The 27,699-nt window shown below is 35.3% G+C and overlaps 2 protein-coding genes across 3 annotated transcripts; both read left to right on the top strand.

Moving 5' to 3' along the window:
- Positions 1 to 7,951: 7,951 nt before the first annotated feature.
- Positions 7,952 to 10,064, top strand: LOC142609622 (protein TEEBE). Its single transcript, XM_075781252.1, has 3 exons — positions 7,952 to 8,194; positions 8,446 to 8,943; positions 9,344 to 10,064. Exons 1-3 carry the CDS (start codon positions 8,107 to 8,109, stop codon positions 9,862 to 9,864), a joined length of 1,107 nt encoding a protein of 368 aa, XP_075637367.1. The 5' UTR covers positions 7,952 to 8,106; the 3' UTR covers positions 9,865 to 10,064.
- A 3,526-nt stretch (positions 10,065 to 13,590) lies between these two features.
- Positions 13,591 to 20,586, top strand: LOC142610913 (cycloartenol-C-24-methyltransferase-like). Of its 2 annotated transcripts, XM_075782900.1 has the most exons (14): positions 13,591 to 13,681; positions 13,830 to 13,912; positions 14,516 to 14,582; positions 15,520 to 15,593; positions 15,716 to 15,800; positions 15,915 to 15,970; positions 18,280 to 18,334; positions 18,505 to 18,552; positions 18,775 to 18,858; positions 18,992 to 19,108; positions 19,195 to 19,278; positions 19,404 to 19,529; positions 19,958 to 20,055; positions 20,278 to 20,586. In XM_075782900.1, the coding sequence occupies exons 2-14, from the start codon at positions 13,830 to 13,832 to the stop codon at positions 20,330 to 20,332; spliced, it is 1,032 nt and encodes a 343-aa protein (XP_075639015.1). In that variant the 5' UTR covers positions 13,591 to 13,681; the 3' UTR covers positions 20,333 to 20,586. The 2 variants fall into 2 exon arrangements, with proteins under 2 accessions (XP_075639015.1, XP_075639014.1); XM_075782899.1 differs by lacking the exons at positions 19,958 to 20,055; positions 20,278 to 20,586 and having other exon boundaries at positions 19,404 to 19,884.
- The last annotated feature ends 7,113 nt before the right edge of the window (positions 20,587 to 27,699 follow it).

Genomic DNA, 27,699 nt, shown 5'->3' with positions numbered 1-27,699 from the left:
ACATATTTATAAGACTTGTTGATCAAGGTAATTCTATCATTTAGCTAACAAAAATATTAATTAACAGCAGGTTACATTAATTTATAAATTTTTAAATAATTGTAGGGTGAATTCTTAAAACCCTTCTTGATACTGACCACTACAAAAAATGCCACCTATGTTTAAAAGTAAAAGATCACACAAAACCATAAATAGCGCTTGATAGCATCATGACTATTGACTATTGACTATTGACTAGCACCCCGCTATTGACTAAAGAAAGGGCTCATGGAAATCTCTTTCCCTACCAGCAAATTATCAGTGTGTTAGAAAGAAGGAATAGAAATTTAAAAACAAATTAAGATGGATAGAATAGCATAGAAAGATGGGTCTTTTTTCTTTTTCTTTTTGGATTTAAAAATGAACAAATATTAACTACAAATTTGATTATTAAAAATGATTACAGTTCCATTAAAAAAAATTAACATAGTTACATATTTTAAAAATCTAACGGTGGAATTGAATGTTTTTCATATTCTTAATAAATATGTCAAATTTTGTGTCAATCAAATATTAATTTTACTATTTAATTCACAAACTTCTTTTTTATGCATAATTTTATACTATAAAATAAAATTTAAATTTAAATATCTAATTGATGAAATAACTATTGACCTTGAATCTTTTAGAAAATTTGCAAGCATAGAGTATATAAAAAGAAAATGTATCTTATAAAATAAATGTAATCCAACAGTGAATTTATCAAAATTCACATTCAATAAAAAAAAATATTGAGTTGAGTTGTAAATATTGACTATAATAAAATCTATAACTAAATTTGATCTTTAATAGATTTAGAAACATACTGTAATGCCCCAATTTGATTGATTGTGTGATGTGTGTGGATGTGTGATGAGTCCCACATCAGGTATTTACTGGGTAGATCTGGGCTTTATTAACAACTGCAAGGAGCCTCAATAGTGACTAGTCCTTTTGAGGTATAGCGCAGATGTGGCTAGCGCTTTTCCTTGGGTCGTTACATATGGTATCAGAGCAAACCCGGTAACCCCGTGTGGGCTCGGAGACACTACCCCACAAAGTGGGCCCTAACGAGGACGTTAGGGATTTAAGTGGGGGAGATTGTAATGCCCCAATTTGATTGATTGTGTGATGTGTGTGGATGTGTGATGAGTCCCACATCGGGTATTTACTGGATAGATCTGGGTTTTATTAACAACTGCAAGAAGCCTCAATAGTGACTAGTCCTTTTGAGGTATAGCGCAATGTGGCTAGCGCTTTTCCTTGGGTCGTTACACATACAATTGACTATATTAAATAAGAAACATATAACTTTCGTATTACATATTTTACTTTTTATTTATCTTTTATTGATATAGGAATAAAATGTAAATTTGATCGTAATATGTGTGGTTACTTTTTGTACTCCTAGGGAAACTATTTGCGTACTCCCAGGGAAACTATTTACGTACTCCCTGGGAAACTATTGTAGTTCCACATCGCCAGAACACTTCCCCACTTTCTGCCTTATAAGCTTGAGCCGAAGAGAGTAGTGTACCATCAGCTTAAGCATATAAGGCAGAAAGTGAGAAAGTGTTCTGGCGATGTGGGACTACAATAGCTTTCCAAGGAGTTAATCAATAGAGGGAATGTAATTGTTCTGTTCTGTTCAATTTAGGGCAAATGCTTGTCCTTTGTTTGGCTTTTTTTTTTTTTTTTTTTTTTAATCTTCCAAACCATCATTTTATTCAAGTTCTATTTAGGGATGACAATTTTTCCCCGCTCCGCTTAACGCGCCCCATGCGGGTTTTCCCTATCCTGCAAAGGTGATGAGGCGAGATTTTAGACCCACACCACGGGGCGGGGCAGGGATGGGTTTACACTTTTTAGACCCGCCTCGCCCTGCCCCGCCCCGCCCCGCGTTAATAAGGATTAAGTTGTAATTTTTTCATACTCTAAAATCCTACTATTTAAACAAAATTATCATCAACTTATCTTATTCTACCTAACGTGGTTCTACCTCTCTTTTCTCTCAAGCAAAGTTAAAAATAAGGTACCAATTTTAACTCTTTTTTTTGTCTTTCATACATGATTCATATGTCTTTCTCAACTTACTTTTCATCATTAACATAATATGAGATTTTTGTGTCATACTATGAGATTTTTGTTGTGACATTGTCTTGTTAAACATTTAAATAATATTATTTAGTTTTTGCTAAAAATTAGTTTGATTTGATAGGATAAATTTATTTATAATTTCAAGTATATTTTTAATATTGAAACATGTTATTTTATTTGAAAAAATGGTAATAGTTATTGAGTAAATTAACAAGAAATAAAGTTTTATGGTGTAAGGCGGGGCTTCGCGGTGCCTTAAGGGGCGGGGATGGGGCAAAAAATTTTCCCCATCATGCGGGGCGGGGCGGGCCGGAGATGGAGCAAGAAAAATTTATACGGGGCGGGGACGAAGATCCCATCATTCGCCCCGCCCCTCCCCATTGCCATCCCTAGTTCCATTCCTTATGAAATGACAACTCCAAATCAGTCTCTTAACTAAGACCATTGTGGTAGGATAGAATAAACAGTTAAACACCATTCAGGAATAAATAAATAAACACCATTTTGGTAGGGTCAAGGATGCGGAAGGTGCCACTCCTTTCGGATAAATCAGTTCTATTCTAGTTCTAGTGCTAGTTCCATCCTTGTGGAGTGCCAACTCCAAATCAATCTCTTATTAAGGCCATTGTGGTAGGATTGTAACGGTTCCACATTTATGTAGTTTTGAGTCTTGACCAATACAGTGTGAAAGAAAAGATACATAGTGCAAGGCTTTTTTTAAAATAAAAAATTAAATTAAATTTTAGCAAATAAAGAACTATTTTTTGAGATTTTATTTTTGGATAAAATGATTATCGGCCTCAATTAAAGCAAGAATAGAATATTCACGCTAGATTTCTATCAAGTTAATCCATTTTTGTGATGGTATAATGTGTTGGTTTGGTTCGTGGTCAGATTTTCAATAGTTTGATAGTGGGATTTTGGTGGTCCATTCATCTTTAATGGTGGCGGATTTTTTTCGATGGTGGTGGCTGGCAGTGGGTGATGGTTTGCTAGGTTGGGAAGGAGGAGGCGGGAGTTTGTTGGTGTAGAAAAGGAAGGAGGAAGAGAGACAAAGAAACATAGAGGAAGAATAAATAAATAATAAAGAAAAAATATTTAAATGAAGTCGTAAAAAAAAATAGAACATGAGTTGCTAAAAACTATAATTTTTAGAATCATCACTGTAAGAGCATCCACATTGAATAGGGCATATGACAAATGTAAGCTCAATTTGCAATTGAAGCCCAAAAACAGCACTCCATCGATTATGGTAAAACCCAACAATTGCAAATTTTTTTGCAATTCAGCTACAGCGTAATTCTAAATGTAGAATGCACTGTAGCTGAATGGTAAATGAAAATAGTAGTATTTAATTCTCTCTCTCTCTTCCTTTTTATTAAACAATTCATATTCTTTCTCTCTCCTTTCTCTCTCTCTCTCCCGTTATTTCTCTGATCTGTTCCTTCTCTCTTCAGTCTTCAGACCCAAAACCCATAAACACCACACCACGGCAGATCGGCCTGGCTAACGGCGGCGACGTGGCTTGGTTTCTCTCTCTCTGGTTGACGGCGGCGACATGCATCGGTGTTGGTTTGGATTGATTAGGTTGGATTTTTGGAATGGATTTTGGAGTGGCGATTGGGTGGTTGAACGAAATCAGGGGGTGCTCACCGTGGGTCTGAGTTTGCCGGCGTAAATCGGTGGTGGTTGCTGGGTATGTGGTGTGGGTTGGTTTCAAGTTCGACGGATCACGGTGGATCGGGTGTGGTTGAGGTGTGGGTCACGGTGATTGTGGGTTGTGTCGTTTTGGTGGTGCTGGGTGGAGGTGGGTTGCTGTGTTTTTTTTTTTTTTTTTTTTTTTGTGGTGTTGATGATCGGAGAGGGTGGTGTTAATGGTCTGGGTTTTTTTTTTTTTTTGGGGGTTGTGTTGTTTTGGTTGTGGGTTTTTTTTTGGTGTTGACAGAGAGGGTGGAGGTGGTGTTGTTGTGTTCATGGTGTGGTTTTTTTTTTTTTGGTGTTGAGGTGTGGGTCACCGCTGGTGGTGGTGGTGGCAGGTGTGTGTATTGCAACCGTGGTAGTGATTGTGGTTCTGGAATAGAAATAAAGAATAAATAATGTGTTGTATTGTAGATGATGATGATTGTTTGATATATTATTTTATTGTGTAGAAATAATATTTTAATGAGTAGGATAGGAAAATAAAAGTTTGGATGTGGAAGTGTTGCAAAATTGTATTGTATAATTGATAAAGTGACTTTTTGAATGGTAAAATAGGATAGAATTAGGAAAAATGAATGTGGATGCTCTATAAATGCTTTGAACAATAAATTAGCTGAAATTGGAAAAAAGAAGAAGAAAGATTTTCAGACCAATTTTGGCTAAAAGAATGCTCTACAAATAATGAGGTAGATGGTCTCTCATTCTTAGGCTCGTGTAAGCTTTTATTAATATAGTAGTGTTATTAGGAGGAAAAAGGTGAGTCTTAAGGCTCTTATTTCTTTAGATTCTGAAATGAAATATAAAAATGAGTTTCGTAATGAGTTTGTTTGTACGAATTATATGTTTGTCTAATAATACTTTGAGCGAAAAAGCTAGATACCATAATCATAAGCAAAAATGGGTGCAACTTTAATTATAGTTCTTTATGAAATGTATGGGGCCTTTATTTGCTAATATTCACTTGAAAGGGTCCTTTATTTAAAAACACCCCCGAAAACATACAATAATAATTGTGATTACATCCCCTGTGCTGCGTGTTAATCACTTAATTGTACTAACACAAAGGAACAAGTAAAATAGATCCTATAGGCATAGATATCCCAGCTTTTCTCTTTGGCACCTTTCCACTTTCAAAGGACATGACTCCACTCCCCTTTCCCCACCACCTCATACCAATGGCATGTGCATGGGTGATGGGTGTGGGGAAGCCACTTTAGGAGATTGTCATCCATATGACCACAAAAAAATAAATAAATAAAGGGACTGAAAAAGCAAATGCGATTTCCCTGTAGAATCTCTATTGATTGAGATTGGGCCATCCCTTTACTAGACATGCATCATGAGCCTTGTATCATGGATTGTCTCACCCCTTTGGGGGCATCAGGGGTCCTCTCTCTCCAGTTTCAACTCAGGGTCATGGGAGCCTCAGCCTCCTCTGTGGGATTTAAATTCTTAGGGTGTATTTTGAGAGTAATTTTTAGGTACTTTCAGAGCATGGTAGATAGTGTTCGCTCTTCTCACATTTATAATGAGATCTCTGCATTAAATTCATGGTAAGGTTTATAATAAATACGAGAGTAGAAAATACCATTTTAAGTATTTTCTGGATTTTGAAGTTACCTTGAAACCAATTTCTTATCTTAATTCACCATTAGCATTTGATTGGATTAAAATTTATATGACCAGCAGACATCAGCTTACCTATTGGCTAATACAAATTTGTAAGTGTCACTTCAAGAAACTCCGAATTTTATATAATGCCCAGTTTTCAGTGGCCCCCATACATGATACATGACCGCAATTTTGCACCTTTATATGTTCTGTATGGTGGATGGGTTAAGTCTACAAGTTAGAACTCATATTCCAGACAAAATAATTCCCCAAACAGGGCCTAAAATTCACTCAAACTTATTTGCAAAAAGATAAAAAAGAGTGATGGATTGGACGATTGTAAACGTAACTACGTAATAACAAATTCCTTTATTAAAGCAAATGCATTATTTTTACCAATGTAACAGGTGCTCCAGTGGCTAAGTCTTGGGACAACAAAACTTACGTCTTTGGTTTGAGTTCTCTAATTCTCACTAGTGGCACTGCCAATCTCTCTCCATGTTGTCCTGGGCGCATAAGGGTTGCTACTCTTCCCCCCCTACGCATTTTCTTCTACCCAACAAAAATAATAATAATAATAATAACAATAATAATAATAATGTATTGAGACATCAGCTCTTATTTCTGTTAGGTTTTGGACTTGTAATCATGTAGTGTCAGGATGCAACTGTTTGGGCCATAATTTGGCCAATTGGGCCACCTGTAGCTCTTTTGGGGTGTGAGGGAGATGGGGTTTCATTCTCGGGTGGGTGTTTTTATTTTCTTCTAATAAAAGTTGAGTAATTCGAAAAAAGAGAGAAACTTTCATTGTGCTTTCAGACCCTTCTTGATGTTCTCTTGATAATGATTTTTTTTCTTGGATACAATTTTGCAAATGAATTTGGACATGGCTGATGTGTACCATACTACCGTAAAAAAAACAATTTCGAACTGCTGTTTTAGTAGACTAATCGAGATTGTCAGTGCCCGAAAGCCAGCCCATTGTGTATGGGGTCCAATACCGTAGGCCAAACCCAAAAAATTCTTGGAAGTATTGGGCTTAATTAATAACCCAAATATCAGAATAAGTTGTTTATTTATTTATTTTCCTTGATGAAGTGGTATTATTTTACAATATTATTCTGGTATACATCATCTGCTACTGGAATCAGTTGTGGCATTACTTCCACAAACTTATATGCACGTTAAAATATGGAGAAATGCCAATCCTACCATTAAAAAACTCTATTTTGAATGGCATGATAAAGATAAAGATAAAGATAAACTGGAAATTTGAAAAAAGCCAGGTACCTAATTCATTGATTGATACAAATGGGGTGTCTACTCAACACGGATCATAGTCCTATTCTCGTTGATAGAATTGTGAATTTGCGGGTAGCTAAAGCCTGGCATCATCAAGGATTTTCCAGCTTTTCAATTATTATGTAATAGATTTTAAGCTAGAAAGAGAGCTTTGAGGAAGTACAAAAGACTACTCTGAAACAATAACTTAGAAGCTTTAGGATCAAGCTGATCGATCTGATCAATAAGCGAAGCGGCTGCAGAAGCTGAAATCAAATAGTGCAGTGGTTGACTACATCAACAAGTCTCAACACTTAGTAGTTTTTCCATTTGTCTACTATTACTGCTTTGTTAATCACTTTACATCTTTGTTTCATCATCTAATGCACATGTATGATTCCCTCAAGGATTGTCAGGTCTCATTCCCGACTGTATATCAGGAAGGCAAATTAGCTTCTATGCATAATACTACTTTGATTATCAAAAACTAAAAGTGATCATGATGTTCCGCATAGACAATAAATTAAGGCTCGTAACAGCGGAACCGGATCAATCAAGGTTGATTTTCCTTTTTGGTTAATAATAAGAAGTTTTATTGAAGAACAACAGAATGCAGAAAACAAGAGGAGCTGCCCATCAGCCCACTGGACCTCTAAACCAGAAAGGGGCTGGGATAGTTCCTCACCTTCTTAAACAAAAGAGCCCAATGGGCTAAAGCAATCTATCTAAGGTAGATTGACTTGAATAAAGAAATCAAAATCACAATCACAATCACATGGCATGTAAGTTTGTAAAAATCAAAATGAGTTCCAAACTTCCAACAAACTCGGCTAAACAAATCTATTAATTTGTCCGAATCCGTTTTACATCACTGCTGAAACCAAAGCTTTGCACATGCCTCTTTTTTAGTTCGTCAAACTTTGTACGAAACTCGTACATCTATAATCTGTGTGATAATCGATCTAAACTATAATTACCCTATAATCAAGAGACAAGCGTCATGGCACGTGATTGGAATTTGAATTAGTTGAACTTGAAATAGAGAATATCATAGCAGCAAATCACGGAAACCAATGGAGGGTCATGACTCATGACTCATGTGGTGTCGGTGTGTAACATACGTATTAAGAACTAGCTAGTTGGAAAAGCGAGTCAGAATTTTGGAAAAAAAACAGAGACAGACCGACACATTTCCCGCCTAATTTGGTGGCCATATAACATGGGGCTTCTTATCTTCTTATTTGCCTCCACCTTTCTTTCAAACTTTAGCATATAAATATTGTCCCACCCTATGCCTTTTATTTTAAAAAAATCTCCCACTTACTTACTTAAAGCCTTCTTTTTCTTGGTCTATTTAAAAAACTTTCTAGCTAGCTGCTTCTTCCACCGCAAAACAATATGGCTTTGTTTCTGTCTTTTTGTTTTGTGTTTTTCTTCTCTCTGTGCAACGGTTCTGCTTCTGCAGCTATACCTCTACATCTTGATGGTAATCAGCGCTAACTCTTTTTCACTTGTTCATATTGTACTTGTACGTCATTTATGTAAGCAGAAATTTTTGCCCCCTCAAAGGGAAACAAATCAAGGATATAGCATAACTTTTAATGATAAAAACGACACTCTCAAAAGGGAGTTTATACATAGACATAGTGTGCTGTCTGCCATAATGAATATGTAATAGTATTTTCTGCATTATTAGTTGTTTCCTTCGTTCTCATATTTGTGTGTGTTGCTGTTTAGACCTCCTCCCAAATGGGGACTTCGAAGAATCACCAGCAAAATCAAACCTGAAGAAGACAGTGATAATAGGGAAATACTCTCTCCCAAAATGGGAAATCAACGGCTTGGTGGAGTACGTGTCAGGTGGCCCCCAGCCAGGTGGTTTCTTCTTTGCCATTCCTCGTGGGGTCCACGCGGTGAGACTGGGCAATGAGGCCTCCATCTCACAGAATGTGACCGTCAATCCAGGCTCAATCTACTCTCTCACATTTGGGGCTACAAGGACCTGTGCTCAAGACGAGGTTCTAAGGATCTCGGTCCCTGGTTACTCAGCAGACCTTTCTATTCAGACCCTTTATAGTAGCGATGGGGGTGACACTTATGCTTGGGCTTTCATGGCTACCTCTAAGGTTGTTAAGGTCACATTTCACAACCCCGGGGTTCAGGAGGACCCCACTTGTGGACCCCTCTTGGATGCTATTGCAATCAAGGAGCTGTTGCCTCTCAAGTATTCTAAAGGCACGTTTCCTAATTCCTTCATCTTTGGTTTGGGTTGGTCTGATTGCTTTGACATTATGATTCATGCTTTTACTTTTTGGTGGGCTTAAATTTCTTTACCTTTGAACTTTTGATCTGCTCAGCATATGTTTTATAATGTGGACACATTTTAGGCCCAAAACAATTCATGAATCATCATGCCTTTTCTTTTATCCATTAGATGAAGGTTAACAGGTTGTCCCCCTTTTCTAATAAAAAATTAGGGTAGTTTCCAAATAAGTATGCCACCTAAAACAAAATGAAATTTAGTGCTGTTTTCAAAAAAAAGAAAAAGAAATTTAGTGCTAAACGTAGACTCCACTTTATGAGACGTGATCAAAGTTTTTAATTTTAACTTGGATAATTTGTGTCCTCCATGCAGGTAACCTAGTAAAAAATAGTGACTTTGAAGTTGGCCCCCATGTGTTCAAGAACTTCTCAACTGGAATCCTCCTCCCTCCCAAGAAACTAGACCTAATATCACCACTTCCCGGGTGGATCATTGAGTCCCTCAAACCAGTGAAGTACGTTGACAAGAAGCACTTCTTCGTACCCTCAGGACTCGCTGCAATTGAATTGGTTGCAGGGAGAGAAAGTGCCATTGCCCAAATCATTAGAACAGTTCCCAACAAGTTCTACAACCTCACATTCACCATTGGAGATGCAAAGAATGCCTGCCATGGCTCTATGATGGTAGAAGCCTTTGCTGCTAAGGAAACTCTTAAAGTTCCATATGAATCACAAGCAAAGGGTGGGTTTAAAACTGCAAGTTTCAAGTTCCAAGCAATTTCCGCCAGGACAAGGATAACATTTTTCAGTGCCTACTATCACACAAGGCTTCATGACTATGGTCAAATGTGTGGCCCTATCTTGGATAATATTAGGGTATTTCCTGTCTATTAGCTGCTAGTCTGGTAATTGTTTATCACCAATACAGGGGAATTTGGAATAAATTTAATTGTAACCGCAAAATGTTTCACCTTTCTTAATGTCTAGAAAGGTCATCTGAGCTCATATATAGTTTTTATTTATCTTCATAGTTTGGTTTGAGCTTCTCTTAAAATCTGACCGACAGGTTACAATACTATGCTCAGGGTTCTAAAGCTTTTCTTTATTTTCATAAAAAAAGATACTATAGTTTAGTGCGTTGTGATGTAGTATTCTTCATATCCATCTTCCCTTCTCCTCTTTGTCTGGTCAGTCAAAAGATGCACTTTATGAAATGTATCCCCAATTGCGCAGTACGACATTGCATATGAATGACATTTGCAGTAAAATTTGAATTTTGGTGCGTTTGAAACTACATAGATCAACAATGTTATGTAATATTGGCATGAAAAAAAGAAAGAAAAAAAAGCCCCATATGAATCGACATGGAATGAGAATATCAGTAGAAACTCAGTAACACATGTAGAGGTGGGTGGATATTGAGAATAAGAAGCACAACAATAATTCCAAAAGAGCAAGGAGGTTGGACGACCTGGGATTCATCGGCTGAGGACCTGTAAAAAGGAAACGACCTAGGCTATAGACCAACTAGACTTTTTTTTGCTAAACAAAGACCAACTAGTCTTGGTACTGGAGGCACTCTGACAATTAACTGAATTAAGTAAACAAAGGAAAATTTGAAAAGAGTGTGGTACTAGAATTAGGCAAAATACAATGGTACTAATGTTGAGACTTTGGCTGCTTTTGGCTTTTTGTAAATCGAATTCCGAGTGTAAAATGAATTCTCGTAAGAAAAATGAAATCCAGGTATTTGGTTTTACAATGGAAAATAGTTCGGAAAACTCTTTCCCGTGTTTGGTAACATTCTAAAAATGTTATTTTCTTACAAATTTTTCACATTTTCTCAGCCATTTTTTTAGCTTCCAAACAAATTTTATTACAAAAAATTTCAAAATATACACTTTAACACAACCAAAAATCAAAATAAAAACATTAAGTAAGAGGAAGAAAGTGAGATCGAGGGAGAAAGAGTGACAGATTGAGGGAAAGAGAGAGATCAAAGTGGATGGAGGACGGCGGCGGCTAGATCGGGGACATTGAGCAAGAGGGAGAGCGAGATCGGTGTGTTGAGAACGATGTTGAGAACGAGCTCAGTCTTGGGTGGCTCGAGAACGAGATCGGTCTTGGGTGGTGACGATCTAGATGGCAGAGTCGATGAGCTTCCGGTGGCGACTATGATGGTGACTCTAATCTCTCTCTCTCTCTCTCTCTCTCCACTTTTTCAGTCTGCAAAATGTGGTTTGAAGGTAAAACAACTATTGAAATGGTTTTACGAGTGAGAAGGGGTATTTTACGGTCAAAGTGTAAAACATTTTCAATTTGACCATATTTTTAGTTAGTGTCAAACACACACAATGGTGTAAAATACTTTTTGAAACTGGTTTTCATATGAAACAAACGTAGCCTTTAATTCATAGAGATATATAGTAAACTTAAAAATAAATAAATAAATAAAGTTAAAAAAAGGGAATTGAAATGATTTTTTGGGTTAAAGCTGTAATTTGAATTTGGGGAAAGAATCAAAGACAGTTTTTCATTGCGTGGACAATCATGAACAAGTTAACTCTATTACTATTTGACAATAGCCAATTAACATCTCCTAATTAACATCTCCTAGTGTTTTAGTCAAAACATCTTCACATCCCTTTCCAGTCTTCCCCACCCCAATTATCAATTTAAAAAAAAAAAAATTGTTACAGTTTCAGGTGAAAACTAAAAATAAAAAAGGACATGGGCTTAAGTTTAAGGCTAAAGACAATTGGGAGCAAATAGACCTAGCAATTGAATCGGGTTGGATTAATAGAGTTTGGGTCGAAAGCGGGTTAATCTAAACTCAATTAACCCATATTCAGGCCAGGTTACAAGTTGATTTATATTTTTTAACATGCAAAATAATAATAAATGAACAAAAAAAAAATACTGAATGTCAAAAAATAACAAAATACTCAAAATTAAAGTTAAATAGTGCATACACTCTTAAGTTGACACAGTTGAAAGTTAACTAATGATATCATCTTTACGAAAGTTAGGTGATTTGCCGTTAAGTATGCCAAAACAATGTTGTTTTGGTGTTTTAAAAATTTCTTACATTACAAAAAAAAAAAGATTTAAAAAAGAATGAACAATAAAGGCTCATAACTCTGGTGGTATTCTTTTGGGCAATTGCGACGTATTCCTTCAATTCTTGTCATCTTATATACAGACTTTGTTATGCTTTGAGATATCGAAAGAGATGTTGGTTTATTTGCAGTATATAAGACTGACAAATGATAAGGATCTTATGAGTTTTAGGATGTGTTTGGACATCGCTTATTTTGTTGAAAACAATAAAAAATAATTTCAAGGTTACTATTCACTGCTGAAAACACTATAACTTTGTCTTAATGTAATGTTCATGTCTCATGAACAATATAAGAGGCGCTGGTAAAAAAAGAAAAAAAAGGTAAAAACACAGAATTGATCCAAATGGACATGTCTAAGTATTTTATGATTTTTATCATACCAAAGAATGTAGAAATATTGTTTCAATATAAGCTACTTGATATTCAGCAAAAAAAAAAAAAAAAGCTACTTTTTTTTTTTTATGAAAAAAATCTAAGCTACTTGATAGTTGATACGCTCAAAATTTATATTGTAAGTTCAATTTATTTGAATTTTCTATTTTTCTTACCTCAGTCATATTAGAAAGAAAACTTTGTGATGGGTGCTGATGGGACTGACGAAATCAACTACTGAGGAGACTAAGGCATCTGATGGAACTGACGAGATCAACTACAGACGAGACTAAGGCATCTGATGGGACTGACGAGATCAACTACAGACGAGACTAAGACATCTGATGGGACTGACGAGACCACTCTCTGAGACGAGCCTAAACAAGTATACACGTCACTGACGAGGATATCAGGATCATTCAATGCCACCAATAATACCCCTGGACGACATAGTAACCAAATGACGAACCGTTGAAGGAATATTAAAACCTCATTACTCAGCAAGAAGCGTTACTGAAAGAGGCATTAAAGCCACAATAACTGCCACAACGGCTAGAATCTGGAACAACATATATAAAGCCCACGCATTGCCAACAGAAGGTATGAACATAGTGACAAGATATCCCTAATCATTTTTATAGTCTATTATTATAAACTCCCTTGTACTAACTTTGGCATCGGAGACGTTGTGGCAGGCACCACACCGGTGACCATTCTGGAGAATTTCTTCTTCCGTCGCGACACAAGCAGACCTCTAGTCCCGTCTGGACGACCTCACTATGACTGACGAACTCATGATTCATCAGTCTGGTCCCGTCTGGACGACCTCACTACAACTGACGAACTCGTGTTTCATCAGGTGCTATTTGATTCAAAGTAATTATTACCTTGAAATAGTTGAGTTCATACTTGGAGTGATTTGCTAGTATAATTCTAATAAAAAATAAAAACAATGTTAAAAAAGGGTCGGATGGATTGACTTGATCTTAAGAAAAACGAGTTCGGTCTCGGGTTAACACGTTTTTACTCGGGATATAAAAAATCTTTGATTTTTGTTTGGATTCAAGCCGGTTACCGGGTCTGGGTCCAATTTGGTGAGGTCCAGGAGCATAAACCAACGATGGGACGGAAGAGGAAAACGGCAGGTAGTTGAATTTGATGCGTTTGACTCGCAATTGAAGAGGAAAGCAGTGTCTATCTCAAAACTCAAATCCAATGTAAGACTAATAAGATGTAACTAAAATGCTGTCTACTAATGTCATGTCACGCTCTATAGTATTCACTCAGTCTTTTTGTTTGTTTGTTGATAAATGAATATGAATATGAATATGGTAGAATAGATCATCGGTGTGTTGTTGTTTCCAGATGTCAAAATCTGGAGCACTGGATCTTGCTTCTGGGGTTGGCGGGAAGCTTCAGAAGGAGCAAGTGCTTTCAACTGTTCAAAGGTACCTTTCCTTGTGCTATGTTTTTGGTTTTTATACTGAGAGTGAGAGTACTTTTCTTGCTTTTTGGAATGTCAAATTTGCTTTGGTAGCGTTCTCAAAAGCAGTGGTGAATGTAAGTATCTCCAAATATTACTGTATTTTGAAGCACCTATAATAGTTTAGCCTCCTGTTGGTTTTGAATTCATTCAACTCTCAGACAATGATTACTTCATCTGGGTCTGTCTTCAAAAAAGTACAGTGCATAATGTACCAATCCTTTTTGTATGAGTAAAATAATAAGTGAGATTATATAAATCTTTCACAGCGCACAATGTACTTTTCTTTTTAATTTCTTGTTTCTTTTTGTAAGAGCAAAGGTGGTGGGGTTTATTTATCAAAAAAGAGTAAAAGAAGTGGCGTTGAAACAAAATAATCTTACCAATTTGTGTTATGTCAGATGGAACATATTGACTAATTCTTCAGGGATTGCTAAAAAATGATACTTTTGAGCCACGCCCATGTTTTAGAATTTGGCGGTCTGAGCACAATGCACACAATCTGCTTCCATTTTGCTGGTATAATTGTTTTGTGATAAAAAAAAAAAAAATTTGGTGTGGAATTCAGATATGAGAAGTATCACGCACATCATGGAGGGGATGAGGAAGAGAGAAAAGCTAACTACACGGACATGGTAAGAAAACTTTCTTCATTTGATGCTGGTTGAGCTTCTTTTTTATTTATTTATTTAATATTAATTAGACTAACCATCTCAGAGATTTATCTTTTAATATATTCTAGTGCATATATTGATGATTGACATGAAACAAGTAAAGATTATTCCAGTATATATTGTGATGTTGTGGTTGGCTATTTACAATCAAATGATTGTGGATACTTGTTAAATGATTATATATTTAAAATTTCATTCCTTCATTTCCATCCCAACTTTTTGTCTCAAACATCTGGTATTATCATTAGTGGTAAGTGCCTATCATGAACCTATCCAATGGAGATGTACTTTGAAAGACAAGCCATATGCTTCATTATCCCTTATGTAGCTGTTTGCAAACTGCAAGAAAATAGTACTGTTGATGAAAATGATATGTATACTGTTAAATTCTGTTTTCTCTTTCCATTTTTCTCCTTGGGGAAATAAAAAGTGGCCTCATAGGTTTAAGGTTTGTTTGATCATTTGAATGTGAACTTGATAAGTTCTTTGATAATGCCTGTATATGCTCTTTATCATCCATTTATGCATCCATGCACTGGATTTAGGCTTCAGTTTTTGTTTCTTCTACATAAAATGCATAAAGAGAAGGAGACTACCAGGATCTCCTTTTAATCCTCATTATGTAATACATCACTGCTGATGTGTATTTATAAACAATTCTTAAAATGGTTCAGAATTTTAAACTTTTCAGATAACCGTCTATGGTTGAATACTATATTTCTAAGTTTCTGAATTTATAGTAGGTCATTTTTTGTCAGTTGGACAATATTGGGTGGATGTCATTGACTCTTGTCAAATTTGAAACTATGATGCACATATCGTCATTAATGATGCGTCTGCATTTCTGATCTGGTAAAGATAAGTCATTTGATCAATTGTAATGCCCTTTCAATTCTAGGTTAACAAATACTATGATCTTGTGACAAGCTTTTATGAATATGGCTGGGGTGAATCTTTCCATTTTGCAGCTAGGTAAGGATGAATTATTGGCGTAAGTTGCCTTTGTCTTTCCTATCTCTATGCATACATGCAATTGCATATAACTACATAGTGAAGATTGTTAAAAATAAATAGTGAGAATCTTATTTTGGCAGATGGAAGGGAGAATCATTAAGAGAGAGTATCAAGCGACATGAGCACTTTGTTGCTCTGCAACTGGGTTTGAAGCCAGGACAGAAGGTTTCTTTCACTATCCTATTACTACAATTTAAAAAATAATATTATCTAAGATAACACAATTCTTTCCCATCCAATGCAAGTTTGTTCATTGAGTAAATTTCTTGTCATTATCAGGTGCTGGATGTAGGATGTGGAATTGGTGGGCCCCTGAGAGAAATTGCTAGATTTAGGTAACTTTCTTGTCAAGTAAGGAGGTAATAGAGAGTATGATTTTGGATAGGATAGCATGGTGAAAAAAAATACATATGACCAACTTTGATTGTTCTGTTGACGATCCATAATCTACCCCAAAGCTTTGGGACTAAGACTTTTTTGTTGTTGATGATGATGATGGCTCTTGCATTTAATTATACATGGTACTGGATTGGAAACTCTTCATTTTAAAGATATAGTTAGAAATTCATATTTTATACCAAGAAGAAAAAAGAGTAGTTTTTTTTATTTATTTTATTTTTTGTGGTAATAGCATGTCCAATACATTTCTCGTCCTGTCTATCTTTGTGTTTCCGGCTTTTACAAGATGTATTTGGTTATAAACATTGATCTTGTGCAGGTTACTAATCAGAGGCATGATCTAATAACATTTAAAGTCTAAACTATTGCTTTTGTCAGGAGATTGGACTTCTCATGACAAAGCACAATGCATATCTTCTACATGCTTTTAACAAATTGACTGCTCAGTTGTCTAGTGTGGAAGCCAAGATTGGGGAGGAGGATTAAGCCATTAAGCCTTATTGCCTTCAACCTTGCTTTTACCTTCATATGATACTGTGCTGACTACCTTGTTAGTCGGTAAGGAGACACGCAAGTTTGAAGAGGTTACAACTGTTCTGTTAGAGTCTTAGAGACAAAAATTTCAAAACTCTCCATCATTTTCAAGCAAAGTCTTTTAGTCCATGCATTTGATTAATAACCTCCAGAGGTATGAATGAACTGTTCTCAGAATTTAATCCTCCAACATCACTTGTGTCCAGCCTTTGTTCCAGCTTGTCATCTATGCTTCATATAATTTGGTCATGCTTGGTCCATTCCATACCCAATTCAGTCACAATTTCCTTCAAGGTTTCACCTCTTTTTTTTTTTCAAACTCAGGTTGTCTTCAAGCTTCCACCTTGAATTTGAGTATGGGGGGGGGGGGGGGGGGGGAGGGAATATTAGAGCTATGAAGGCCCAAGTTTGGTATATAATTCTAGTCTAGGTTCATTATATCTAATCCTACCTGTAGTGCAAGTAAATTGATCTTAATATTACTTGGAGTACAAACAAATTTATCATAATCCTACTTGTAGTGCAAGTATTGTAACCTTGGGTTTGTATTTAGAAGTCTAGGATTTAGCTTACTATAAATACGATCAAATTAGGTCATTGTAAAACATAGAGCTTAATAGTAAAAATGTAACCATCAAGGGCTTTCCGCTATGGATGTAAGCTCTAGGATTGAATCGTGTTATCTTCTTTATATTTTCTCATATACTTTATCATGGTACTAGAGCTATGTCTTGCCTTTCCTAACATGGTATCAAAACTGTTTTAGCTTGTCAAATAGAAAGCGGAAAAAGATACAGAGCTTGTGTAAACAACATTCATTCCTAAGCCCCCTGTTTTCTACCGACCTAACTTCTAAATCTAATGTATCTGTTACAAACCCATGGGTAGAACTTACCCCTAAAAACCGGCTTGCAAGGGGAGAGTGTCCAAGAGCTTATAATTACAAGTGTCACTCTAATGACATTGACCCGATGGTAGCCCTCTTTTTGGTGGCTCTACTCACCTATCAGTAATTTTAATCTAGCCTCTAGATTGCCCCCTCCGAGATCCGACCACAGAGCCGCAACTCATTTGATCCCATACTCAATGAGCTACGTCTGATTACTCGACATGGTGGTTGGCTCTGATACCAAATAATACAAATCCATTGGTAGAACTCACCCTTGAAAACTAGCTAGCAAGGAGAGGATGCCCAAGAGCTTATAAATACACGGTTAAGCTTACACTTAATCCATGTGGGATATTAGGATCATAATAGTATCTCCAAGGACCAATGCCTGCATTTGGAAGGAAGAATGTCATATACTTGTTTGGTATGTTATCATCAAATATCCATTAGGATTTTCTCAAGTGGCATGCAGCTTTCTCTTTTAGTTACTCTGAGTTATAGTAAGTATGCTCCTGGTAAATTATTTAAATTTGGTTGTAATTTACCAAATGCTTTCATTTTCTGTATTTTAGCCTATCGAGAAAGGGAAATTATGTCTACATAAAACTGAAGACCATAATGTACATCCTCATTTTCACTGTTTAAATGATTGTTTGTGTGATGAAGGATAACCGATGGTTGCTAGTGCTTTCAACTCTGCTGTAGAGGTTTTCACCAACGTTTCTGAAATCACAGAATTTCTTTTGATTGTTTTCTATATTTATCAACTGAATCTGTTTGAAAATACTGGTTATTTTCTTTTTCTTGCTAAACTTTGTGTAGTGGTGCATCAATTACCGGGATAAACAACAACGAATATCAAATAACTAGAGGAAAGGTACATGAAACTTCATATTGGGATAGAATATATGAGTTTATTTTCTTCCTCTCCCCTTACCCTTCTCCTCCTTGTCTATTTCTATTTTACTAATTTTTTCCATTCATGCAAATGGTTTGAGTCATGTTTGTCATATGTTAGTAATGCTTGGAAGATTGGTTACTTCACAGGAACTAAATCGCATTGCAGAGGTGGATGAGGCCTGCAACTATGTTAAGGTTGGAGATGTCTAATCTAACGAAGATGAATTTTTATTTCGTCCTTCCTTTTTGTGCTGGGCTGGGTGAACTTTTTACTTTTCACAAGAGAGAATTACTTCTTTAAAGTGTTTTTGCCTATGCTTTTGTTCGCTCATAAAATTACTGCTACTTCTAATATGACACTAATAATAGCTACTGACTGAAGTTGGACTTTGCGGGTTATACTTTTTGTTGATTCAGGCAGACTTCATGAAAATGCCATTTTCTGACAATACTTTTGATGCAATATTTGCAATAGAATCCACATGCCATGCACCAGATGCGGTATGTCATAAAAGGAGTCTAAAAAGGCTACTGATGTTTAGTATTAGCCTTTTCTGGTCTTGTCCATCTAGTTGTTCATCATTTTTTTTTTTGACATTTAACTTTCTTTGTTCTTTGTTTGTGAATGGAGTAGGTTGATTGTTACAAAGAGATATACAGAGTGTTAAAGCCTGGCCAATGTTTTGCTGCTTATGAGTGGTGCATAACTGATTCTTTTGATCCCTTGAATCAAGAACACCAAAGGATTAAGGTCATATAGGGACAATAATGTTCTTCCATTTTGTTGTAATATGTAATAATGCACTTATGAGAACAAGCTTATATTCATGGAAACAGGGTGAAGTTGAGCTTGGCAATGGACTTCCTGGCATCAATTCAATGGGACAATGTCTTGAAGCCTTGAAAGTTGCAGGCTTTGAGGTGAGTAGCATGGTTGTGGTAGTTTCACTTTTTCACTTATCTCCTTGTTTGAACTTTGAAATACAAATTTTTTAGTGTAATTATGAGAGAAGCATTCATTTAATGTTTTGTTAATTTGTGTAAAGATCATATGGGAGGAGGATGTTGCTGTCAACTCGCCTCTCCCTTGGTATTTGCCTCTGGACAAAAATCAGTTCTCACTAGCTAGCTTCCGAGTAACAGCTTTTGGACGTTTTATCACTCGAAACATGGTAAGAATGCTAAAACCTGTCCTATTTGCTAGTAATTACCTCATACGATCTATTTGCTGCATCAGCAAAGGCTTTAAAGGCAGTACAACACTACAATGTTTGTTTTTTTTCAAGAGTTGCAACAAAAAAAGTGGAACAAGGAAATCGATTTTCTCTTTCCATACTGTCTTCTTTGTTTTTTTTTTTTTTTTGGTGGTTGGAATGACTGTAGCATTGTTGTGTTAATGGTGGAGAAAGCATAAGAAGGAGAACAAAAGGAAGAACCTGTCAATGTGTTAGTGAAGGTACTGGTGACATTGAAGAAGTGAGGATCAGAAGACATAATTTGAGCAACCTCCCTCCTCCACCCCAAGCTGCTGCCAATTTTTTTTTCTTATCTGCAAAATTTTGGAATAATCTACAACAGACTTTTTCTTTTAAACCTGTAGGTCAAAACCTTAGAGTTCTTGGGCCTTGCTCCTGAGGGCAGTCAAAGAGTTCAGTCCTTCTTGGAGCAAGCAGCAGACGCTCTTGTTGAAGGTGGATGGTGAGTTTCTTTGCACTCATGTCCCATGTTTTCTTCAGGCCCGTTATTCGCACACCATATAATAATATGAACCTTAAAAGCATAGAGGTGCATGAATATATATACATATATATATGTGTGTGTGTGTGTGTGTGTGTTTACATTCCATCACCTTTATGATCACATTCATATCCCATCTCAGTGTAAGGTATTGATAATCTATGTTTATTTGTTTATTGTTAGGAAAGGGATCTTCTCACCAATGTACTTTTTCTTGGTCCAAAAACCTCATTCCTAGCCCAGAATTTGTCATGTGCAACTGAAGCTTCACAGGGCTTATTATATTTTTATTCTTGTTATTGCATTGCTTGAACACTTGTAACTTAAAAATTGATTTTGGCAAATTACAGCAACATTTCGTACGCTTGTACCTCAACAAATCTAGTACAAATAAGCAACAGAACACCAAGAGCGCAGAATTAAGAAAATTGCCTTGTGAACCATGTAGTATTCTTGATAAGTGGTAAAATCTAAATCCACTATTCATCAAAAGCCCCTCGTATGTTTTCACTACGTTATTAGGAAGGCTGAATATCTCAGTTAAAAGGTGATTTTTTTTTTTTGGGTAGAAAAAGGAAATATCATTAACTAAGCAGCAATACAATTGGAGCGAACTCACTCATACATTGCCCCTAATACATCAAGACTGACCAGTAGTGGTACATCAGAAGGGGGAAAAGAAAAAATAACAAAGTCTTGGGAAAGGAGGGCCCCTCTTCGAGCGAGGGCATCCGCACATTTGTTGGCTTCTCTATAACAATGAAGAACTCTCACTCTGGGTATTTTCTTGAGTCCCTCACTACAGTCCGCAACTAATACATCATTGCTGTTAGGCTGGCTTCCCTCTTTGCTAATAAGATCAAAAACAAGCTTGGCATCAAGTTCAATTTCCACCGCTTGAAGGTTTAGCGAAATGCAAAGGTTAAGACCATCTCTCAATGCTCAAAGTTCTGCTGCAACAGTAGTGGTGGTACCGATAGCTGTAGCATACTTGCTAACCCACTCACCATTGGAGTTTCTAATTATTCCTCCTCCACCAGCATGCCCTGGATTTTTAAAGGAAGAACCATCGGAATTAAGCTTGAACCAATTTTCTGGTGGGCGAAGCCACTTGACTTGAATGCTAGAGAAGCTACGCCTCAGTCTTCCATTGAAGCCGAGGAAAGCATATTCAGTAGCTTTAGCTAACGTTCCAACTAGCAATGGCTTATGAGGGGAGTCATTTCTGAAAATCACATTGTTCTGGTGCAGCCAAATACTCCAAATTCCAAAGGAGAACATAATACTCCACAGAATGCCCAACAAGGAGGACTGTTGGGACTTACAGTTAATGCACAACCAATCTCCCAAGTAAACACCATAAAAGGTATTAGATTGGATTGGAGGTGGAAAGGAGTTCCAAAGTAGGCGTGCTATAGGGCAATCTCTCAATACATGTATAATGGATTCAGTGGCTTCATTGCACAAGGGACACGATGAAGATAAGTTGCAGCCTCGCTCAGTAAGAATAGCTCTAACTGGCATGCTTTGGTGAGCACATTGCCAAAGAAAACATTTGATTTTTGGAAGCGTAAGAACTTCCCAAACCCAACTTCCCATAAAGGAATCTAATTGGTTAGATTTCTCCGTCAAGCAAGCTAGTCTATAAGCTTCTTTTAATTCAAAATCACCACTGGGGGAAGATGACCAAGATAACCAGTCTGCACCACCTGCAACAATGGGAATCGGAGTTGTTAATTTTTTGACAGAAGCCCACTGGAAAAACAAAAGATAACCTCCCCCAATCCCATCTATTGTTATGAACAATGTCTTTGAGCAGTAAAGAATCCTCTCCCCTATTCAAAGGACCCATAATGAGGCTTCTAACCAGTCCTTCCCTCATCCACTTATCAAACCAAAAGGTCAAGTTGCTGTCATTCCCTACAATCCACTTTGTGCCACTTTTGAACACTTTTTCTCCTTTTTTTAGAGCTGTCCAAATGGTAGAACAGGTTCTAGGCCTTGAGAGGGGCTGCCTTTTGCTGAGGTTTGTATTTATGAGAGAGGACACGAGCCCACAAGCTGTCTTTCTCCTGGTGAAAGCGCCTATTAAGCTTGGCTAGGAGGGCAATATTTTTTTCCTTGGCAGATTGCAGCTCAAGACCTCCATACTATTTGGGTTTGGTAATTTTCTTCCAATTCACTAAGTGAAGTTTCTTCTTATTATCAGTAAAACCCCAAAGGAAATTACAGCATAACTTATCCACACACTGAGTTATTTTTGGAGAAAGAGAGGCATATTGCATATAGTAATTAGGAATAGTAGCGATATTCCTTTGTTTTACAATCTTTATTGTGAAGTGCAATTCCTGAGTAGGTATACCTCTGCAGAATCCCCTTCTTTTTTTCTTTTTTTTGGGTTTCCCACAGTGTTCTTCAACGTTTTCAACTAAAAACTAATCACTGTGCAAAATCCCTCTTTAATGTCATGGTTGTGAGTTTATATTAATTCCTCTTATATCAATGTTTAATGCTATGCATTGTACCAAAGATAATGCATATAAGGTGTCTTTCAAGTCAAAATAGAAAAGCTAGCAAATGGATGGATTTTTATTTTTGTTTGACAAATGTGGTTGTAGCTTCAATTTATTTTTATTTATTTATATTTTAATCTGTGGTTGTAACTTGTAAGACCCGCAACGTTTAGAAAGGTATTGAATTGTATAAAATCTGCGGGCGTGGTACAAATTATAAATCTAGAGGAATCGTCTTTTTTTTTTCTTTTTTCTTTTTTATAAATAATAACGTGTGTGTGGGACAAATTTGACTTGGTAGATTTGAATCTCAATTGTAGGGAAAATATTATTGCACACAAGTTACACACTGCCGTATACACCCTGAATAACACAATTTTAGCCCATGTGACAGTGTGTGTAGACCGTTAGAGCTATAAATGAACTAAGCTGATCATGAACGACTCGAATTCGACTCAATAAAAAACTCGTTCATGTCTGTTTGTTTATAAATAAGCCAAACTTGAGCCTTAATTTTTTGCTCATCTAATAAACAAGCCGAGCTCAAGAAAAAAAAATGTTCACGAACAAGCTCGTGAACTATAAGGCTTGATATAAAACAATTCAAGCATAAACTCATTTATAAGTTTTTATGTGTTAGCTAGACATACTCATTACACATATCTAATAGCATGGCCAACATGGGACCACTATCCATTACCTTAATTTTTTCCTTCCCTCTAAACTAACCAAGAATCACTTTAAACTTTAATTACATTTAAAAATAAATAAATAAACTAAGTGGGCAAGATATGATTCTTCTCCATCAATCATCTAATGTAAATTTATGACACATGTTAGTATTTTTCCATTCATAATAGTTATAAGCAAACATTTTTCTAGCTCTTCACTATCTAACGTGAATGTAAAAATTGTATTTTGTACAATTGTTGAAACTATAAACAAGGAAGGATATATGAATGAATTTAATTATGTAAAATTTTAATTTGAATAATGGCTAGTCATAAGTAGGATTAGCTCAAGCTTAATATCAAGTCAAACTCGAGCTTAAGTCAAATTTTTTGCCTCTTCTACAAACTTAAGCTCAAACATTATTTTTAGACTTGTTACGAGTTTAAGCCAAGCTTGAGCTTTCGACTTTCCCCAATAAGCCAAACTTGAACATGCACTACTCGACAAAATTTGGCTCATTTACAACCTTATGTGTAGTGAGTGTACAATAACTAGCGTTTGATAATCATTGTCTATGAGAAGAATGAGCTCATATGCCCTCCCAACCCATTAAAAAAAAAATCTACGTAGGGGGTTTTCACTACCTTATTAGGAAGGCTGAATATTTCAGTTAAAAGGCGATATTCCTTTGTTTTAGAATCTTTATTGTGAAGTGCGATTCCTGAGTAGGTATATCTCTGCAGAATCCCTCTTTAGTGTCCTGATTGTGAGTTTATATTAATTCCTCTTATATCAATGTTTAATGCTATGCATTGTACCGAGGCTAATGCATATAAGGTGTCTTTCAAGTCAAAATAGAAAAGCTAGCAACTGGGTGGATTTTTGTTTTGTTTGACACATGTGGTTGTAGATTCAATTTATTTTTATTTATTTATATTTTTATTTGTGGTTGTAGCTTGTAAGACCCGCAACGTTTAGAAAGGTATTGAATTGTAGAGAATCAGCAGGCGTGGTACAAATTATAAATCTAGAGGAATCCTCTTCTTCTTTTTTTTTTAAATAATAATGTGTGTGTGGGACAAATTTGACTTGGTAGATTTGAATCTCAATTGCAGGGAAAATATTGTTGCACGCAAGTTGCACACTGCCATATACACGGTACGCCCTGTAAAACACAATTTCAGCTCCATTGTAGACACTTAGGTCTGTAAATGAACCAAATTGATCATGAATAACTTGAGTTTGGCTTGATAAAAAGCTTGTTTATATTTGTTTATTTATAAATAACCCAAACTTGAACCTTAATTTTAGACTCGTTTAATAAACAAGCCAAGCCCAAGCAAAAAAATTGTTCACAAACAAGCTCGTGAACTATAAGGCTTAATATAAAACAATTTAAGCATAGACTCATTTATAAGTTTATATGTGTTAGCTAGATATACTCATAGCATGGCCAACATGAGACTACTACCTATTACCTTAATTTTTTTCCTTCCCTCTAAACTAACCAAGAACCACTTCACACTTTAGTTACATTTAAAAATAAATTAATTAATTAAGTGGGCTACATATGATCCTTCTCCATCAATCATCTAATGTAAAGTTATGACACATGTCAGTATTTTCTCATTCATAATAGTTACAAACAAGTATTTTTCTAGTTTTTCACTATTTAACGTAAATGTAAAAATTGTATTTTGAACAATTATTGAAAATGTAGACAAGGAAGGATATATGAATGAATTTAATTATGTAAAATTTTAATTTGAATAATGGCTAGTCACAAGTAGAATTAGCACAAGCTTAATATCAAGCTTAAACTTGAGCTTAGGTCAAGCTTTTTGGCTTTTCCACAAGCTCAAGCTCAAACGTTATTTTTAAACTTGTCATGAGCTTTTGACTTTCCCCAATGAGCCTAACTTGAACATGCACTCATCGACAAAACTTGACTTATTTACAACCTTATGTGTAGTGAGTGTACAAGTACAATAACTAGTGTGTGACAATCATTGGGGGTTTTGTGTACTTTCCCAACCCATCAAAAAAATCTACATCGGGGGTTTTGTGTACTTTCCCCTAAAAAAAAAGGCACACTCTTCAAAACACAATTTTAGCCCATGCAAAAAAAATAAAAATAAAAATAAAAATCAAAGTCACTTGTAAGAAGAGATAAATTTTTTACTTTAGTCTAATCTAAGTGTATATATATAAATTATTTTCTTGAGATTTAAACCTCAACCCTTCCCACAAAAGCTTGTACTTATGGAGTGTCTATTACACTAAATGTGTGGTAATGTTTAATTTTTAATAATAATCATACATAAAAAGAATTGCTGACTTTTTAAATAATAAAAATATTTAACTTATTGTATTTAAAAAAAAAAATTAAAACCTCCTCATTTAATTATGTTAGTATTTTCATTTGAGATTCCAAAGGTGCTATTATGGCAGCCCTCTCCGAAAAGATCAAGAAACCACCCTCAGTGGAAGCCCTGGAGTTGCTGGCAGCAAGGAGAGCAGTGAGCTTCACCATGGAACAGGTTTCACATCTACTATCTTCGAGGGAGATTTTGAGTCGGTTGTAAAGTCCTTACAGAGCAGGGGTATGGAACATTCCCAAGGGGGACATCTTATAAAAGACTTTTGGTCTTGTGCAAACTCTTTACAGAGTTTTTCTTTCTCTCATAGTGTACGGCAAGGTAATAAAGTTGCTCATGCCTTAGCTTAGAGAGCAAGACTTTCTTTTCCTTTACTAGCCTAGATGGAGCGTGTTCCACTAGATATTTTACCATCTTCTAGGTCTAATATTCTGTATTCTTGATTAATAAAATTGAAAGTATTTCCCTCTAAAAAAAAAAGTATGTTAGTATTTTTACATACTTTCGGAATATCAACAAATCAATTATAAAATTTTGGAAAAATTACATTTTACTACTTTAAACTATACCCAATACTACACTTTGCACCTTGAGCTTTTCGAATGCATGTTTTGCACCTTAAATTATGATCCTTGTTACACTTTGCACTTTGATATTAAATTTACTATTAACTTGGATGGAATTCAAATTTTAGGGGTGCAAAGTGTAATTAGGAGTATAGTTTAGGTTGTTAAAGTGTAATTTATCATTTGTTTTTAAATAATTGAGAAGATGAGTAATTAAATTTTTTTTCATGTGGTGCCATATTTGTCCTTCTAAGTTAACACCAAACTTGATGTTAAGATACAAAGTGTAACAATGATCATAGTTTATGGTGCAAAACATGCATTTGAAAAGTTTATGGTGCAAAGTGTAATTAGGGGTATAGTTTAGGTAATAAAATGTAATTTTCCCTAAAATTTACAAGAGCACACCAATTATTGAAACAACATGTTTAGGAATATAATGTTTTTTCCACAATTATTGACATGACTTTCTTTAATTGATGAAATAGAAGTGGTGTTAGTGATGGCTCAAGCGAAAGGGTTGTAAAAGAATTGAGCTGTTTATGAACAGTTTGAGCTTGGCTTGAGAAAAAAACTTGCTTTGGTAGATTTATTTAATGAATGAGACAAGTTCAATCCAAAGTTTAGGCTCAATAATTAAACAAGCCGAGTTTCAAATATAATAATGTGCTTGTAAATAAGCCTTTGAGCTTGAGACTTGATTAATATATATATATATATATATAATATGGTATGTGTTGATCTTGCCTTTTGTAATATCCTATGTATAAATAATTTAAACATACTTGAATAAACTTGGAATATAGTTATATAAGCTTGTAAATAAGTTCATAACATACATTATTATTTATAATTTAGTAATGATATAAATAATTCAATTTTTACTAAAGTTATATACAATTTTTAACAATACAAGGTTTTTAAATCTTAAATTTTATAAGTTCATAAAAAAATTAGGGTAAAATGCAAAACTGTTCCTCTAAGTTTTTTCAGATTTCATTTTAGTCCTCTAACTTTCAAGTTTATTAAATTAAGGTTTTTCCATCAACTCTTGTTATATGTTGTGGTTAATTTTCAATTTTATAAATTTTTCTTCAAATTATTTAAATTAAAAAAATTCAATTAATAATTGAAAAATATTTTCCAGATTTTTTTTTTCAAAATTTTTTAATAAAAGTTAACGGAAAAGACTTAATTGAATAAATCTAAAACTTAGAGGACTGAAATGAACGAACGCAAAGTTAGAGAGTTAGTTTTACATTTTAGCCAAAAAATTAATATACTATTATTTAATTAATTCAAATAACATAATATTAATGATAATTTAGTTATCATTATTATCATAGATTTATAAACAGATAAGATATTTTTAGTGCTAGTTTTTTTTTTTTTTTTTTGAGAAGGAAGAACTTGAAGTTTTTTATTAAGTAATAGGCAAATCCGCCTGATAAGCCGCAAAGATTTGGATAGGAACAT

The sequence above is a fragment of the Castanea sativa genome, chromosome 9 (assembly GCF_040712315.1).
Source record: "Castanea sativa cultivar Marrone di Chiusa Pesio chromosome 9, ASM4071231v1".
NCBI classification, from domain to species: domain Eukaryota; kingdom Viridiplantae; phylum Streptophyta; class Magnoliopsida; order Fagales; family Fagaceae; genus Castanea; species Castanea sativa.
This window is presented reverse-complemented; position numbering and strand designations above follow the sequence as displayed.

Bases quoted from the DNA above. Each gene is read 5' to 3' on its own strand.
- LOC142609622 (XM_075781252.1), top strand. From the start codon at position 8,107: ATGGCTTTGTTTCTGTCTTTTTGTTTTGTGTTTTTCTTCTCTCTGTGC. The intron at 8,195-8,445 runs GTAATCAGCGCT...GTTGCTGTTTAG, and splicing joins TATACCTCTACATCTTGATG to ACCTCCTCCCAAATGGGGAC. The intron at 8,944-9,343 runs GCACGTTTCCTA...TCCTCCATGCAG, and splicing joins GCCTCTCAAGTATTCTAAAG to GTAACCTAGTAAAAAATAGT.
- LOC142610913 (XM_075782899.1), top strand. From the start codon at position 13,830: ATGTCAAAATCTGGAGCACTGGATCTTGCTTCTGGGGTTGGCGGGAAG. The intron at 15,594-15,715 runs GTAAGGATGAAT...TTATTTTGGCAG, and splicing joins TCTTTCCATTTTGCAGCTAG to ATGGAAGGGAGAATCATTAA. The intron at 18,553-18,774 runs GTTGGAGATGTC...TTGTTGATTCAG, and splicing joins AGGCCTGCAACTATGTTAAG to GCAGACTTCATGAAAATGCC.